Source organism: Clarias gariepinus, chromosome 9 (assembly GCF_024256425.1).
Source record: "Clarias gariepinus isolate MV-2021 ecotype Netherlands chromosome 9, CGAR_prim_01v2, whole genome shotgun sequence".
Classification (NCBI taxonomy): Eukaryota; Metazoa; Chordata; class Actinopteri; order Siluriformes; family Clariidae; genus Clarias; species Clarias gariepinus.
Genome location: NC_071108.1, coordinates 1431323 through 1450000, shown reverse-complemented (window position 1 = coordinate 1450000; position 18678 = coordinate 1431323). Strand labels below are relative to the sequence as shown.

The following is an 18678-nucleotide window of genomic DNA, read 5'->3' as shown; positions in this document are numbered from 1 at the left end:
GTGCTGGGAGAGGTTTTGCTTTAACACCAGGCCAGTGGATTTGGTGTTTATTTAGTTGTGGGGTTTTTGTTTGGCTTCTCAAAGGACGTGAGTGGACCAGGTGCATCACTGGTCCAGCAGTGAATTTGTGGATGGCCACCATGTCCAATACCTCATGGGCTGAAAACAACGTCAGGGGACCTGGAGTGGATCATCTAATCTGTTCCTCGTTCCTAAATAAGGTCTTGTGGTTAATAGTCATGCACTAACACACTGATATGTATTAAGGATGTGCACGAGTACTCGATTAATGATGCTGGTATTTGGGTGGTAGTCTGATATTCGATTGGTTACGGCTGTGAGAAGTTGCGGTCTAGAGACAAGACTGGCGCACAGAGTGAAAATGGCTTCTAAAGCGCGCAGCAATGTCTGGCAACCGATGCGTTATTATCTTGCACATACACACAAAAAAGCAGATGATGCCGATGCCACTATCAGCAGTCAGACATACATAAGAGATTTTACCATCAGACAGAAATGCGACAAAGACGGGGCAGAGAAGATGACGCAGTTAATAGCAGAAATGACAGCAGAAGACTTACTGCCCATTAGTTTTGTTGAAGGTATGGGTTTTAAACGTTTAATGAATTACGTTGAGCCCCACTATACTGTCCCATCGCGCAAAACGGTCACTGCAAGGATTGATGCTCTATATGAAAAATTTGCTTGGTTACTAAAAGACTGAAAGTCTGTCGAAGCCAGCGCGGGTGGCAAGAACTAAGGACACTTCGCTAACCACCGAATCGTATATGACGCTAACCTATGGCGTATATGGCGCCGGGAGACTGTGGAAGAAAGGACACATGTTCTCAAGTCTCTTAAGTGTGCCACAACTACAATGTGCAGTGAGACCCAGTTCAATGGTCTATTCAATCACTCACAGTCTCATCACTAGACATTTAAACACACAGAGGAGTGAGTCTCTGAGAGTGTCCGAAGTTAAAAATGCCGACAGTGTATCTGCCCCTGATTGCAGCGGCTTTGGACCCAAGACACAAACATCTCAAGGTTCTTGAGACAGACCTTCGGAAGAGAGTAAAAAGAATCTGAAGCAGCTTTGCGAGACAATCCCAAATCCTGTCACACCCATACAAAGGAAGCCGGACTCATCAACGCCGCTCGACACTCTTTTCGGTGAGGACTACGGCAGGAGCGATGTTTCTCCGAAATCAAAAGCTACTTCAAGGAGCCACGCATCTGTGTGAACCAGGACCTTTTATCATGGTGGAAAGTAAATAAGTCTCGATTTGCAAAGCTACGCCCCCTTACCCAGTGGTACCTGGCTGTTCCTGCAACGTCCGTGCGCTGAGCGCGGTTTTATCCACCGCTGGTCTAACTGTAAATAGACTCGGCTTTCATCTAAGCACGTAGACCGACTGATCTTTTTAAATAAAAATATGTCGTCCTCATGTTGATTTTTCTTGGCCATGCATGGTGAACTATTCAGGCTGTTTTTATGTTAAGTTTTAGCCGCATAGTTAAATAATGCTGGCTTTAAATTTACCTTTACCGACTGATCATTTTAAAAGAAAAGTTTTGTTATCTAATCTTTAAGTTTTATAGCTGTGGTAAAAGCCTTCAGGCCATTTTTATTTAAAGTTTATACAGCCAATTAATGCTGCCTTCTAATTTTTGTCAGGCTATGGGCTACTTAACAGTCCTTTGAAGTTATATTAAACTTTATTTTTGCGAACCTTTAGCTGTTGTGATGCTGCTGAAATAAATTTTTTTATTAAAATAACACTTTAATAAAATAACTGAAAATCAGAGTGTTTACTTTACATGTTGCAAACGCCCCGCCCCTTGCTTAAGCTCCACCCCCGATTAATCGAGTACTCGTTTCTCAAAATGAAATATGAACAAAAATGCCCATCCCTTATGTGTGTGTGTGTGTGTGTGTGTGTGTGTGTGTGTGTGTGTGTGGCGCACAGAGTCCTCCAGCACTCGGTGGACGTGACAGACGAGGATCAGGGTCCGAGTCGAGGGAACCGGATGGAGATGTCCATCTTCTACGTCATTTATTTTGTAGTTTTTCCTTTTTTCTTCGTCAACATCTTTGTCGCTCTCATCATCATCACCTTCCAGGAGCAGGGAGACAAGATGATGGAGGAGTGCAGCCTGGAGAAGAACGAGGTATAAAATACACACACACACACACACACACACACACACACGCACAACGATAATAAAACTGATAATAAAGACAGAAATCGAATTCTGCTTCATTATTATTTTATGTTTATTTTATCTGCTCTCAGTGTGATCTAATAAAAATAAAAAGGTTTTATGTTCAGGTTTATGGAGGAATTTATCGCTCTGCTGTTAGCAGTAATGATGTTACTGCAGTGTTTATTTTTCATTTTAGTCTTTTAGAGGCAGAAATATTTTCTTCATATTTGCACTTATTTTTATTATTTACGTTTATTTAACAAAATTTTAAATTTCATTACATACTTTTTTTGTTTTGTTTATTTGTAAAAAAAAAAAAACAGTGAGTGCATGTCATTAGCCGTGAGTGAGCATGGTACATACGCTATAGGGTTCACTGACGGGTGGATTAGCATTAGCATTAGATTCAGGCGCATTAGCAGTGCTAGTCGCACCTTCGGTAAAAAAAAGAGATGAAAGTATTTTTCTTGTTCTTCTCATTCTTAATTTTTTATTTCATAAATTTTTGTCTTCTCTTGACTTGTTTTTATCGTTCAGAGGGCGTGTATCGACTTTGCTATCAGTGCTAAGCCGCTAACGCGCTACATGCCGCAGAACCGCCACACGGTCCAGTATCGACTCTGGCACTTTGTGGTGTCGCCCTCGTTTGAGTACACAGTGCTGACCATGATCACACTCAACACCATCGTCCTCATGATGAAGGTACACACACACACACACACACACACACACAACAGTGTGTTATGTCTTCAAAAACAGAGTTAATTTAAGATAAATAAAAAATTGTTTAATGACGTTTGAGATTTCGGATTGGAGTAGAAGAGAGTAAAGAGAGAACGTCCTGTTAGCTGTTAGGGACGAAGTGACACTGCTGGAGCGACACTGCTCATGTAGATGGAGGAATGTACTTTAGGAAATATCTGAAAAACATCATTAAGGCTACTACTACCACTCAGTCGGGAGGGCCGGAGACTATCACGTGTTTCCTCCGAACCGCGTGACGCCAGCCGACCGCATTTTTTTGAACTGCTTGCTCACGCACCGTTGGGGGCGGAGTCACACACTCGGAGGAAAGCGCTAGTGGCCCCACTTCCGCGTGCGCAAGCTCACAGACGCCCCTGATTGGCTGTAGAGCAGTGATTAATGTGGGAGCGCAAGTACCTCTCATCCCGCCCCCCCTGAGAGAGCTCGGCCAATCAGCTCTCTCTAGACCCCCGGCTGCAAGAGGTTACGGCATCACCCGGGAACCGAACCAGCTATCTCCGGATGATAGGGCGAGAACTTTACCACTGCGCCACTCGGAGGCCCAAATGAAAGAAATTTTAAAAAATAAAATTTTTGGAAGTGTGTATGTGTGAGAAAAATGTGTCTAGATAATAATGAGATGAATGAATGAAATGTCTCTGATGAACAAGCCAAGGGTGACAGGGAAAGTGGCAAGGAAAAACTCCCTGAGATGGTAATAGGAAGAAACCTTGAGAGGAACCAGACTCAATCAGGGAACCCATCCTCATCTGGGTGATAACAGATAGAGATGATATAACACCATGTGTGTTATGCAGGTGAAAGTTCAATATAACAGAAGTTCTTTAAATTAACATGAAGTCCAGTTCAGCACAGGGAGTCAGTAGGTGCAGAGGGCAGATGGGGTCTGGATCACTGGGAGCACAGGAGCAGCATGTGTAGCTCCAACCATCATAAAGCAGAATCACAGAGTGGCCTTTGAAGCAGGTACAATCTCCAGATGCCTCGGGATGGGTAGAAAGATAAAAAAAAGATGGAAAGAAATAGCGTAGTTGCCATTCAGGATAGATGTACTGGAGTATGAGGCTATGGGATGAGTTACGCGTATGCCAGATTAAGGAGATGCGTCTTGAGTCTACTTTTAAACTGGGAAACTGTGTCTGAGCCCCGAACACTGTCTGGAAGGCTATTCCAAAGCTTTGGAGCTAAATATGAAAAAGCCCCGCCCCCTTTTGTAGATTTAGAAATTCTGGGAATTCCCAGAAGTCCGGAGTTTTGTGATCTTAACGAGCGTGGTGGATTGTAGCGTATCAGAAGACTGGTTAGGTATGTGGGAGCTAAACCATTTAAAGCCTTGTATGTAAGTAATACTATTTTGTAATTAATTCTAAACTGAACAGGTAGCCAGTGCAGGATGATAATATTGGGGTTATATGATCATATTTTCTGGATCTGGTGAGAACCCTGGCGGCTGCATTTTGGACTAACTGAAGCTTGTTTATTGAGGATGCAGGACAACCACCTAGTAATGCATTACAATAGTCCAGTCTGGAGGTCATGAATGCATGAACTAGCTTTTCTGCATCAGATACGGATAAGATGCTCCTAAGTTTGGTGATATTTCTAAGATGGAAAAAGGCTGTTTTTGTGATATTGGAAATATGATTTTCAAAGGACAAGTAACTGTCTAATATCACGCCCAGGTCTTTTACTGTTGAGCTGGTAGTAACAGTACATCCTTCTAAACGCAGGCTGAATTGTGAAAGCTGTTGTGTGCTGGTTTTTGGGCCAATAAGTAATATCTCTGATCTGATAATACTAAACAAAAAACAACTAATTGAATTTAGTAAAAGAAAGTTATTGGTCATCCAATCTTTTATGTCCTGGACACACTCGGTTAATCTAGACAACTTGGGTATTTCATCTGGTTTTGTTGAGATGTATAATTGGGTATCATCAGCATAACAATAGAAACTAATCCCATGTCTTCTATTGATGTTACCCAAGGGAAGCATCTATATTGAAAACAGCAGAGGTCCTAAAACTGACCCTTGTGGGACCCCATATTTCACTGGCATTACATCAGACGGTACTCCATTTAGATCTACAAAATGGTATCGATTAGACAGGTATGATCTAAACCATTTTAATGCCTGCCCCTGAATACCTATGTGATTTTGGAGGCGATCTATGAGAATATTATGATCTATGGTGATGAATGCAGCACTAAGATCAAGTAAGACTAGTATTGAGATGCAGCCTTGGTCTGAAGCTAAAAACAAGTCGTTTGTAATCTTAACTAGTGCAGTTTCTGTACTATGATGGGGTCTGAAACCTGACTGAAATTCTTCAAGGATGTTGTTTTTCTGCAAGAATGTGCATATTTGAGCTGATACTGCTTTTTCTAATATTTTTGATATGAACGGAAGGTTTGAAATCGGTCTATAATTTGTTATTTCATTCGGGTCTAAATTAGATTTTTTAAGTAGCGGCTTAATAACTGCCAACTTGAAAGGTTTAGGGACGTGACCTAGATATAATGAAGAATTAATAATGTTTAGAAGTGGCTCTCCAACCGTAAGCATCACTTCTTTCAAAAATCTGGTTGGTATTGGGTCTAACAGGCACGTTGTTGATTTAGCTGAGGTGATAAGTTTATACAGCTCTTCCTGTCCTATACCTGTAAAGTACTGAAAATCTAAATGTGAAACTTTAGGCTGAACTAGATCATGAGATACTATTAGAGGTTGAACCTTTGTTATTTTCTTCCTGATGCTATCGATTTTTTCATTAAAGAAGTCCATAAAGTCTTCACTTCTAAACTGTGATGGAGTACTCTCTGCAGGCATCTTAGGTTTTGTTCTGCGAGCCATTGTACTAAATAAGAACTTGGGATTGTTTTGGTTTCTTGCTATCAGTTGGCTAAGATGCTCGGTCCTAGCGGTTTTTAGAGCCCGTCTATAGCTGCACATACTGTCTTTAAACGCAATTCGAAAAACTTCTAATTTAGTTTTTCTCCATTTTCGCTCGAGGTTACGGGTTGCTCTCTTTGGGGTGTGAGTATGACTATTGTACCAAGGAGCAAGTGTTTTATCTCTGACTTTTTGTAATCTGATGGGAGCAACAGTGTCTAATGTTCTGGTAAATATAGTACCCATGCTGCTAGTCACTTCATCTAGATCGTCTGCATTTAGGGGTCTAATAAGTAATTGGGACAGATCCGGTAGATTACTTGTGAATCTGTCTATAGTAGTCGGATTCATATTTCCAATAAATCAATAACGTGGAGAAACACAGCTAATCTGTTCTATGGGTAGAGTATATATCAGGAGGTGATGATCTGTGATATCATTACTTTGAGTTAAAATCTCTATATTAGAGACATCTATACCATGAGATATAATTAAATCTAGCGTATGATTAAAGCGGTGAGTTGATCCATTTATATTTTAACCCCCAAGAAATTTAGCAAGTCAATAAATGCAAATCAAAAACAGAGTATAGATTTTTATAATATCTCAAACATTAACATTTAACAAATGTTAAATAAAAGTTTCTCTTTAATGGGACCGGCGCCGCATGTCAAATCAACAACCTGGAGCCTTAGCCACCTGATCCACCGCTCCCACGTCTTAACTGCTCTGGTTTTATCCAAACTTCCATCTAGAATTTTTTTTATAATGAAACTTGCCGTTCAGCATCTGGTGATGTTTCCTCAGTCGTCTTATTATACGCAGTAAACCTGCCCTTATCAACCACCATGCTGCGATTATGGGAAGCTATTAGGGTCAAACTTGGTCATAAGATTAATTTGTGTAAACAAATAGTAACAGGTTCAAATTGCTAGATTAGAAATGTCTCACAGGCGTTAATGCAGTAATCATACCGCCAGCTCCTGACCGAATGTATTTAACCAGAACACACTCTGAGATCAACACAGAGCTGAACATATGAGGTTCCATATCTGACTTAGTCGGGTGTGTAAACTTTTGCACATGCCAAGAGTACTGTTTTACCTTACACCCCCCCCCTCCCTCCTCCTCCCCCTCAGTATTATTCGGCTCCTCCTGTATACGACGCCGTACTGAAGCACCTCAACACCGCCTTCACCGTGCTCTTCTCCATCGAGTGTGTTCTCAAGATCTTGGCATTCGGTTTTGTGGTGAGCACACACACACACACACACACACAAACTGTGTATCCTGATTCTAAACCCGACAAATATAACACGTGAAAGTCTCATTATTAGTCAGTATTCTCATCTGATTGGATAAAGAAAATAACAAACACAGAATCATCTATAAACTTAACGATCCCCGCAGCGCAGACTGATGAGTTTTTACTTTTCGTTCTGTTTTACAGAATTATTTCAGAGACACGTGGAATATCTTCGATTTCATCACCGTCCTGGGGAGCATCACAGAAATTGTAGTCGACCAGCAGGTGAGATTATTTATTAAAACAAACAAACAAACAAACAAACAGTATCTTTATAAAGTGTGCGAAATTAAAAGTGTGTGTTTGTGTGTGTGTGTGTGTGTTCAGTCAGCTTCCTTTAACATGAGCTTTTTGAAGCTGTTCCGAGCGGCTCGGCTCATAAAGCTGCTCAGACAGGGGTACACCATCCGCATCCTCCTCTGGACCTTCGTCCAGTCCTTCAAGGTCAACAACAACAACAACAATAATAATAATAATAATAATTACAATATGCTCAGTCTCAATTCTAACAGTGAATATGTTTGAATTAAATAGAATATTAATCATAATTTAGTAATTAATTTATTACTTGATTTAATATTTAATGAATTAATGCAAATTCAAATGTTAAATGTTTATTTTTATTTATTTCCTCCTTAGGCATTGCCATATGTGTGTTTGCTCATCGCCATGCTCTTCTTCATCTACGCCATTATCGGCATGCAGGTATACACACACACACACACACACACACACACTCTTCACTGATGTAGTGATGGATGGTGTTATGGTATAAATGTGAACAGGTAAGACACCGATCAGGAGGCTAACAGGGTGCCCATCCATCACAGGGCACTCACACATACACACACTCACACACTACAGGCAATTTTGGGAACGCCAGTTAGTCTAACCTGCATGTCTTTAGACTGTGGGAGGAAACCGGAGTACCCGGAGGAAACCCACCAAGCACGGGGAGAACATGCAAACTCCATGTACGCAGAGACGGGAATCGAACCAGGTCAGGAATCGAACCTGGACCCTGGAGGTGCAACGCGACAGTGCTAACCACTACACCACCGTGCCTATGGATGCTAATACAGTGGATCCTCGGATTCTGAGTAACGCGGTTTACGAGTGTTCCGCAAGACAAGCAACGAGTTTTAATAATTTTTTACTTGAAAAACGAGCATTGTCTTAGTTTACGAGCACCATGTATCTTAGTTTACAAGTATCATGTTTCACGAATGCGCTTCTTGTTTCGACACCGAGCGTCATGTCATCACAAGTGAGCCAACAACAAAAACAACAGTAACAGTAAAACAACAACAACAATAACAAAAAAATTAAACAGCTCCTCACCTTTGAAAACAGTCGCGACAGAGAAGAGTTTGTGTGTTTGTTTGGCAACCTGAGAGAAGGTGGCTGTAAACGCGAGCCCCTCTTCAGTTCGCGACTGTTTTCAAGGGTGAGGAGCTGTTTAATTTGTTTTTTGTTGTTCTTGTTGTTGTTGTTTTACTTTACAGTAGTGATCCCGTTAGTATGCGCTCACGCGAGTGTGACTAGCCATGTTCCCTGCTAATTTTTAAACAGTTTTAAAAATGGTCTCTCCGTTAATGTGTGTGTGTCTGTGTGTGCGTGTGTGCACGCACATAACACACACACACACACACCCTGCGTGCACAAATGGAAACACTTATCTGTCGGGATTTATTTTTACATTTTTTTAAGGTAAAAGTGCAGGTTAATTTGTTTTATTTTTACTTTATGTTTTGTATTAATTATTTTTATGTATTTATTTTTTTGGGCTGTAGAACGAATAATTTAAGTTTCCATTATTTTCTATGGGAAAATTGAATTTGGTTTACGAATGTTTTGGAATACGAGCCCACTTCCGGAACGAATTATGCTTGTAATTTGAGGTTCCACTGTACATTTGGGAAAATCAAAGCAAGTGTCAGAGTCGAATTTAAAAGCCCAGAGAATCCAAGAACCAGAGAAGAAAACCCAATCAGAACCAGAACATCAGACCACAGAGGGTGTCGTGTGGTGTGTAGTCTGTAGTCCGTGCTGTCTGTGTCTGTACGCTGCAGTGTGTTAAGGGAAGTGAAGTTTGGGTTTGATCTCTGGTGCTGGGCCTCCGGAGGGACCTCGGGGACACGGCTTCACTCGCTTCACTCTAAACCTCACAATTTAGTGTCGGGAGTTTGAGGATGTTCTTCATCGCCGTCATGTCGAGCTCTGGAGTGTACTCTGCTGTGTGTGTGTGTGTGTGTGTGGTGTGTGTATGTGCTCCTGTGACAGCTGAGAGAAGCCGCTTGCTGATTTCTTCGCCTTCAGGAGAACGATCAAACACTCGCTGGAATGGTGCGATCGCGTACTGATTACTTGTCAGGACATGAAACGGTGATGCTGGCTGTCAGGGCTGATGTTCAGAAGGATGAAGGGTGGAGTGTGAGTGTGAGTGTGAGTGTGTGGCTCAGGTCTCACCAGGCTTGCAGGGGCAGTAATCTGTCAGGAAAGTGGCTAAGTGGAGGGGCAGAGGGGGAGGAGGAGCAGGAGGGGGAGGAGGAGCAGGAGGGGGAGGAGCGGCTCGAGTAACGTCAGACACCAAGAGTCCCGAGTCGGCGTACAGTCGGTGTGTGATGGTGATGTGAACGCCTGTGGACTGTGTGTGTGGTGAAGCGACACCGTCTGTGTGTATTAATGTGGTGTTTGTGTTTTGTTGTGTATTATTGCGTATTAATTAGTGTTTGTGGTGTTTTGCAGGTTTTTGGGAACATCAAGCTAAACGAGGAAACTCACATCAACCAACACAACAACTTTAAAACCTTCTTTGGTGCCTTGATGTTGCTGTTTAGGTGAACAAGTGTGTGTGTGTGTGTGTGTGATAAAACTAAAATCTGTTCATTTCATCTACTTTGGTGCTATAGACAGTAAAATATTGTGTGTGTGTGTGTGTGTGTGTGTGTGTGTAGGAGTGCGACGGGCGAGTCATGGCAGGAAATCATGCTGTCGTGTTTAGGAGGTCAGGACTGTGAAGCCGACCCGTCTCTCACGCTGACCTCTGACCCTGACGGAGGATGTGGCACTGACTTCGCGTACTTCTACTTCGTCTCTTTCATCTTCTTTAGCTCCTTCCTGGTGCGACACACACACACACACACACACACACTTATTTTAACACACTCGCCCACAGCACTGCTGAACCCTGCGCTCTGATTGGTCAGAAGTTGTTGATTAATTCTCTATAACAGCAGCTCTGACAGTAGTGCAGGTTTATATTAATGCTCTCACTCTGATATGTTATTGTTTCCATGGTAACGGCTCATTTACAGGGCTGTGTACAGCACAGGAATCCAGTGAAATTTATAATAGTTTATCTGGAGAGTGATGTGTTTTTGTATAAGCGCTTTTAGCTACACTGTTTTTTCCATAAAGTAAATTTTTAATGAATTAGTATTTGTATTTGAGGCGGTACAGTGTTGATGTTCTTCTATAATCCTACAGGTGGCGCTTTAAGGTATTCACACAGCACAGAATAATGTGCGGATGGAGCGAATATTTGCAAAGTTTATTGTAAACTAAAATAAAATAAAATAAAATAAAAAAAGAAATCAGCAAATCAGGGCATTTATAAAATTGTGGTATTTACAGAATTGCAGTAGAAATGGAATTGGCCCCGAGGTATCGTGATGTAGATCTATAATACTGTATCAGGTGACCACTGGTGGATCCCAGCCTTCATACGTATACACTGGCAAAACCGGTGACATGGATTTTAAATAATAATTAAAAAATTGTAATCATTCTCTCTCTCTCTCTCTCTCTCTCTCTCTCTCTCTCTCACACACACACACACACACTTCAGATGTTGAATTTGTTTGTGGCCGTGATTATGGATAATTTCGAGTATTTGACACGCGACTCCTCCATTCTTGGTCCTCATCACCTGGACGAGTTTGTGAGGATGTGGGGACAATACGACCGAGCGGCCTGGTGAGTTCTCACACACACACACACACACACACACACACACACACACACACACACACAGTCTTCATAGCTTGTATCAATTTCATGAAAGTGACATGAAAAAGGGAACAGGTGAAAAACATAAAGAAAGAAAGAAAGAAAGAAAGAGTGGAGAGTTAATTCTTCAGTGAATGAAAAAAACAAGTCAATGAGTAAATAAACTTATGATTAAAATAAGAGATGAACAAATAAGCAAAATGATGAAAGTGAAGAGTGTGAGTGAATACATGGATTTATAAAGAAATACATATAGAATTAAAATATTAAACATAATTAATAAATAATAACAGATGTGACATTGTGAAAAAGATTAAATATATTCATTTATGATAAAAGAATGGAAGGATTGGTGAACAGGGGGAATAAAAAAGGTAAAAGAATGAAATAAATGAATGAGTGAATAATAAATGAGTAACGGATTCATTATTAAAATTAACTGAGTGTAGAAATGAAAGAGTGAATAAAGTAACTAATTAATGGATGAAATAAGTTCTTGTATGGATGAAAGTAACATTGAATAAGTGAATCGAAGTAACAGAAATAATGAGGGAATGAATAACTGAATGATGGTATATAAAACAATAGAAGGAAAAGAAAAGACTGAATTAATTTAGTTAATTTACTAAGCTTTAGTAAAGGTAAGTAACGAGTAAATTAATACCATTAAAATGCTTTAGGAGTGAGAGAATAAAATGGCAGAGCGAAAGAATGAGAAAATGTAAATAATGTAAAAATCAGAGCGATTGAATAAATGAATATTTGACTATGATTATGCATAAATGAATGAATAAGTAGGTAATTAATTACCCCCCCCCCCCTTCTCCCCCACAGTCGTGGTGTCCAGCTAACGATGTCTGTTTCCTTTTCCAGCGGCAGGATTCACTATAAGGACATGTACAAAGTAGTGCGCACTATATCGCCCCCTCTGGGCTTTGGGAAGAACTGCCCCCACAGGGTGGCATGCAAGGTTTGGCTTTGCCCACAACATATGCTCCTCCCTTCCATTCTGCCTTTCTGTCATCAAACCCCGCCCACTTTTCATACCTGGCCACGTCTTCGATGTCTCCTTTCCCCTCCTTCAGGCCAAAGAAAAGCAAAGTCGAGTTCTCCGTTCACACAGAAACAGCGCGAGCCGTTTGTCATTAGGAGAGAACAACTGAGGGATGTTCTCCTGATGACATCATCTTATATTCTCATCTTTATCAGTTTTTTTTTATGTGATCATGAGGGTAAAAAAAAAAACGGCTTCAAGTCCAAACTTTTTGGACAAAACATTTTTCCAAAAATGTAAACGTTTGGATCGACGTAGACGCTCCAATTGTGTTTCTGTGTTCAAACGGTTTCCTTTAATCGACTTTCAAAAATCTTACGGTTGTCTAGAGATATCTTTGGCCGTCCTGTAAACCGATTTCTTTCCTCGCACATTTCTATGCTTAAGCAGCATAGAAAGACTTTAAGCTGGGTTTTTCCTTCTTTCCTCTTGATGAACAGCTTAATTGACTTTCCCTCTTTCTTTCCCTTTATCTTTGTTTTTTTCCCTCTGGTCCATGTGTATCCTGTTCCTCCCTCCTTCTTTGTGGAAATGCTCTATCCCTCCTCCTCCTGCTCCTCCTCCTCCTTCTGTCCATCACAATTCACTCCTCGGTGGTGCTCCCAGTGGTCGTATTCACTACACTGATATGTACGAGATGCTGACCTTCATGTCGCCGCCGCTTGGCCTGGGCAAGAAATGCCCCTCCAAGGTGGCTTACAAGGTAGAACTATGATCATTAAATCAGAAAACCCAATCTATGGGTGGGATCACCGTGCAGTCAGGTCCAAAAGCCCGGGTCACAGTATACACATTTAGAGGAATATACATTGGCCATTTCTAAGAAAAATAATAAACAGGAGAACTTGTGGTACTCCTGTGAGTGCTGTGAGGTGGAGTGGGACCTGCAGATAATTAGGAGATCAAGCAGGACAAATAAAAACTTGAAGAACTAGGTGTATTAGGCGTATTGGGGAAACTATGTGACTGGACACAGTGATGCTTTCATAACCTAGATAAGTGGATGAGAAGACCATAGGGGTCTGGAGCAGGACCTCAGATTAAGAACAGACTGTGGTAACAGACAAAGACAAAGGGATTCCTGGACTAAAACTTTAAGAACCAGATAGATGGAAAAAACTAGGGCAGTTAGTTAGAAGTGGATACCCTGGAGAACAAGGAAACTAGATGAAAGACAAGCTTGGGGAAGAAGGAAGACAGAGAGAACTTGAGGAACTAGGTTAATGGATAAAACTTGGTCAGTTGACAAAGGTACTTTACAGGACTAGAAAGCTGTCGAAAAATTGGGGAGACTATAATGACAGAACTACAAGGATGGAGAGGAATTAAGTAACAAGGCACTGGGCAGAATCTAGGTAACTTGAAAAATGGAGAGAGCCCGGGGAACTAGGAAGCCGGTAATATCTTGTGCAAATAGGAAGACAGGAAGATCTTGGAGAAGTAGAAAACATGGGGAGAAATCTGGTTACTAAAAAGACAGCGGTAACTGGGGGCATTAGAAATATGACAAAAGCTTGGATAAAGAGGAAGATGGTGATAACTTGGGGAACTGGGAAGACAAAGAATGGCACTGAATAATTGAATTTAATGATTTGGAAGAACTAAAGGGCAAGGAGAAAATAAGGAGAACAGTGGACATTAAAAGAACTAGGACCTATGAGGACCAGGGGGACTGGATAAATTATTAAAACAAGAAGAAGTTGGACAAAACAAAGGAGAAAGGAAGTCCTAGGAAGGACTAGGACCTCCTACCGAAGTACACAGTCTGGAAAATAATGGTTCAGTGGGTAGAACATATCTGAGAAGTATTTGGTACCTGGTTTTCTAAAACTGCTATCTGTTAGGGTGCTCAGACTTTTGGACCTGAATGATGTTTTGATTCATGGTCACTGTAATTCTGTTCATAGTCGTAGATTCAATGATGTCACTACTTGCCATTGTGTTTGCTTTGTCATTTACTCTGTGCATCCTGCTGTTTATTTGAACACACTCTTATTACGTTTGGTCAGTCTTTCACTGTCCTACCATCTTTAGTTCATAAGGTCTTGAGTTTAGGTCTTTTGTTCAGGGTGATGTTTCAGAGGCAGAGATGGTAAGATGTGTATCCAATAGAACATGCAGAGCTTAATCAACAAGAGAGTAAGGGTACCTAGAGGAACGGTGAAAAGTATGGAAACTTGAGGAAGTAAAGGAACCAGGAGAACTAGGAATGAAGAGATGACATGGAGAGGTAGGGGATCCAGAGGAATAAAGAGAGGAAGAGGACCTAAAGGAACAAGGAGAGGTAGGGGAACAAGGAGAGGTAGAGGAACAAGGAGAGGTAGAGGAACAAGGAGAGGTAGGGGAACAAGGAGAGGTAGAGGAACAAGGAGAGGTAGAGGAACAAGGAGAGGTAGGGGAACAAGGAGAGGTAGAGGAACAAGGAGAGGTAGAGGAACAAGGAGAGGTAGAGGAACAAGGAGAGGTAGGGGAACAAGGAGAGGTAGAGGAACAAGGAGAGGTAGAGGAACAAGGAGAGGTAGAGGAACAAGGAGAGGTAGAGGAACAAGGAGAGGTAGGGGAACAAGGAAAGGTAGAGAACCAAGGAGAGGTAGAGGAACAAGGAGAGGTAGAGGAACAAGGAGAGGTAGGGGAACTCGAGGAACATGGAGAGGTAAAGGGAACAAGAAGAAGTAAAGGAAAAGGAAAAATTAGGGGAACTAGAGAACCAAGGAGAAGTAGAAGGAACTACAGTAGTGGAACAAGGAGAACTTTGATTAACCAACTATGAATAATAATTTTAAATTAAGAAGTACAACAGAACTCTGGTACCGAGGAGAACAAGTTTGAGGAACTACAGTAGATACCCTATATGATAAAACATCTTCTCCTAGTATGTGTGCATTTGTTTTCTCAATGTGTGTATGCGTGTATGTGTTTAGATTCTGAATTGTAAGTGTGTCTCTATGCGTTTCCATGGTAACACTGTTGTGTTTTCATGACGATGATTAGAGGCTGGTGCTGATGAACATGCCGGTGGACGCGGAGATGACGGTTCACTTCACGTCCACTCTGATGGCTCTGATCCGCACTGCACTGGAGATCAAGATCGCACGAGGTTTCTGTGACACACACACACGCACGCACGCACGCACGCACGCACGCACGCACACACACACACACACACACACACACACACACAGTGTATTTATGTACCTGCTATGACTTTTACACAATGTACTGTATAAAACTTTGTGTGTGTGTGTGTGTGTGTGTGTGTGTGTGTGTGTGCGCATTAAGGCGGAGAAGACCGTGGACAGATGGACATTGAGCTTCAGAAAGAGATCAGCATCATTTGGCCGCATCTCTCGCAGAAGTCACTTGATCTGCTCGTTCCAATTAATAAAGGTCAGAGGTCACGATCAAGATACTAGAAAATCAAAAGCAACAAACCAAAGTAAATACCCCCCTACTCATCAGGGAGGAATTATTATACAGATTAATTAAAGCCCCGCCCTCTTTTCTGGTCCTAATGGTACGTTCCCTCAGTGCATAACTAAGTAAAAAAGAGATGTAAATCTGTATCAAGGCGATACACACGTCATAGTCATATTTGTAAGCAAAATTTACATCTAGAGTTCTGTGCAAAAGTCTTAGTTCTTAATTTAAAGGTATATACGGAAATACTGAATGATTTTGTACATAATTCTGCAGACATGAAAACATATATAACTAAATAGGTGCAGCATATAATATGGTGCCTAAGACTTTTGCACAGGACTGTATAATTAGGATTTATTTATTTTTTATTGTAATCGTAATAAAATGTATTTTCATTTCAACAATTTTCTTCTCCAGCGAGCGACATGACGATCGGGAAAATCTACGCCGCCATGATGATCATGGATTACTACAAACAGAACAAAGCTAAAAAACTCCGACAGCAGCTGGAGGAACAAGTAACACACACACACACACACACACTGAGTTTACAGTCTATTTCTTTTATTGGTCCTGGTTTAAACCCTGTGTGTGTGTGTGTGTGTGTGTGTGCAGAAACACGCCCCGATGTTCCAGCGCATGGACGCCTCGTCGTTACCGCAGGAAATCCTGTGCAGCGCTAAAGCTCTTCCGTTCCTCACACACAGCGCAGGGAACGCTCTGTACGTACACTTTACAGCGTGTGTGTGTGTGTGTGTGTGTCACAGTCATCAGCTCATTCACACACATTTAAAAGGTTAAAGGTGATGTTCAGAGACTCGACGGACGTGTTACAGTCAGACACAAAGACCCACCTGTGACCCGTTTAAACTTGTGTCTCTTCAGGTTCTCTGAGATGAACACACTCACACACACACTCACGCTGCTCAGGTGTGTTTGATTTAAACAATTATTTTGATAACTTGTTGTTTTTTTTGCGTTATCAGGACGAGGGGCGGGTTCGTGGCGTTGAGTCCCATCTCTCCTCAGGAGCTCTTCATGCAGCCGGTCACACCCGAGCAGGGGGAGGAGCCAGAGGAGGAGGAGGAGGAGGAGGAGTACACACCCCACTACAGACCGCAGCACTCACCTGAGACGGTAACACACACACACACACACACACACACACACACACACACACACACACACACACACACACCGAGGTTGCCAGATCTCTTAAATGGAAGTAAATCGTGCTCATGGTCTTAAATTAAATAATTATGTTGTATTATATAAAAAAAAGTCCTAAATAAAATATCCAGTATTCAGTTGTGGAATTAAAGTACAGGGAGGAGATTTGATCTGATCCTCTCTACCCCGGGCATAAACATAACTGCACTTTGTTTTTGTCGGCTCTGCAGCGCCCTCTGCTGCCGTGAAGCAATCACACTGTGCATTTTCTAAAGGAAATGCGTCTCTAGTTTTATACAACAACAAACTTTTAAATAAGACATTTTATTAATATTATTGTAATGTTTTACTAAGACTTCTGAAAAAAATATATATACAGTAAAAAACAGAATGAAACTAAAGAACAGAGTCATAAATACAAGTTTATTGAATAAAGAAAGAAAGCAATACACAAGAACATTTCTTTTAAGCAGAGAAAGAAATAATGAAAGAATGTATAAAGTTAGAGATTAGTAATAATAATGGATTGTTTAAAAAGTAGAGGAAATGAAAGTAAAACAAATCTGAAAGAAAGAAAGAACAGAATGATGCAAAAAAATTGAAGGAAAAATAGGTAGAAACGAGCAATAAATAAAGGGAAGGCGAGTGACGGGGAGACTGTAGGAGGTGAAGAGGAGGTGAAGAGGAGGTGAGATGAACAGAAGCCGCTCCCGTGTGTTCCTCAGGTGACCTCCGAGAACAAACTGATGAAGCGCTCGTTCTCCACCATCGGAGATCAGTGTGTGAACGGAGTCTGGCAGGAGGAGTTCTCGCTGGAGAGAGTGAGTCCGGACCGGCTGGAGAGACCGCGACAGCGCAGCTTCAGAGGTCAGAGGTCAAACATGCCATAAACACCAGGATAGAAACGTGTTAAAATATAAAATGATGGGCCTCCGAGTGGTGCAGTGGTAAAGCGCTCTCATGCGGGGATCACTGGTTCGATTCCCGGGTGATGCTGTAACCTCTCGCAGCCGGAGGTCCAGAGAGAGCTGATTGGCCGAGCTCTCTCAGGTGGGCGGGATGAGAGGTACTCAGTGCTCCCACATTAATCACGGATCTACAGCCAATCAGGGGCGTCTGTGAGCTCGCACACGCGGAAGGAGCAGCTAGCGCTTTCCTCCGAGTGTGTGACTCCGCCCCTAACGGTGCATAAGCGAGCAGTGCGAGCAGTGTCACACGGTTCGGAGGAAACACGTGATAGTCTTCGCCCTCCCGGCTGAGTGGTAGTAGTAGCCTTAATGTGGGAGCCCCCTAGTGACGGGGAGGAATTGAACACGACTAAATTAGGGGAGAAAATTGGAAAAATCACAAAAAATAAAAAATAAAATAAAAATATATATAATAAATTATAAACCAAATAAAATTACAGCGTTAACATCCAGAGTGCAGCTGTAGCGTCTCCAGGACAGAGGGGTTTACGGAGGTAAAAAATGTCGCTGACTGACCTAGATGTGGAAAGTGGGCGGAGCTTCAAGACAATTCACCTGTGACTGTTTTGTCCTATTTGTGTGTGTGTGTGTGTGTGTGTAGGTGTCAGGGCGAACCTTAGAGAGCCGATGTGTAAGGAGAGAGGACGCTCGAAGGAGAGGAAACACCTGCTGTCACCTGATCCATCACGCTGCAACTCTGAGGAGAGAAACCAACCGAGGACACACGACACGCCGCAGACACACACACGCTCACCGAGCGAGGGGAGAACACACACACAGGTACACACACACACACACACACACACACACACACAAAGCTTAGATGTGTGTTTGGGGTCACTTTCCTGTTGGAACACTCAGATATGCCAAGGTTCTGCTGAAGAC

General features: G+C 41.9%; 1 protein-coding gene across 1 annotated transcript in view; it reads left to right on the top strand.

Annotated features, from left to right (window-relative positions):
• Positions 1-18678, top strand: part of LOC128530000 (voltage-dependent R-type calcium channel subunit alpha-1E) — an 81416-nt gene that overhangs the window by 59878 nt on the left and 2860 nt on the right. The window contains exons 29-45 of the mRNA XM_053503672.1: positions 1971-2172; positions 2746-2910; positions 7004-7114; positions 7315-7395; positions 7498-7614; positions 7810-7875; positions 9919-10010; positions 10128-10293; positions 11021-11148; positions 12055-12151; positions 15227-15332; positions 15515-15622; positions 16073-16173; positions 16271-16377; positions 16642-16792; positions 17551-17692; positions 18395-18573. Coding sequence (XP_053359647.1) covers positions 1971-2172; positions 2746-2910; positions 7004-7114; positions 7315-7395; positions 7498-7614; positions 7810-7875; positions 9919-10010; positions 10128-10293; positions 11021-11148; positions 12055-12151; positions 15227-15332; positions 15515-15622; positions 16073-16173; positions 16271-16377; positions 16642-16792; positions 17551-17692; positions 18395-18573 — 2119 coding nt within the window. The remainder of the gene's footprint in view (positions 1-1970; positions 2173-2745; positions 2911-7003; positions 7115-7314; positions 7396-7497; positions 7615-7809; positions 7876-9918; positions 10011-10127; positions 10294-11020; positions 11149-12054; positions 12152-15226; positions 15333-15514; positions 15623-16072; positions 16174-16270; positions 16378-16641; positions 16793-17550; positions 17693-18394; positions 18574-18678) is intronic.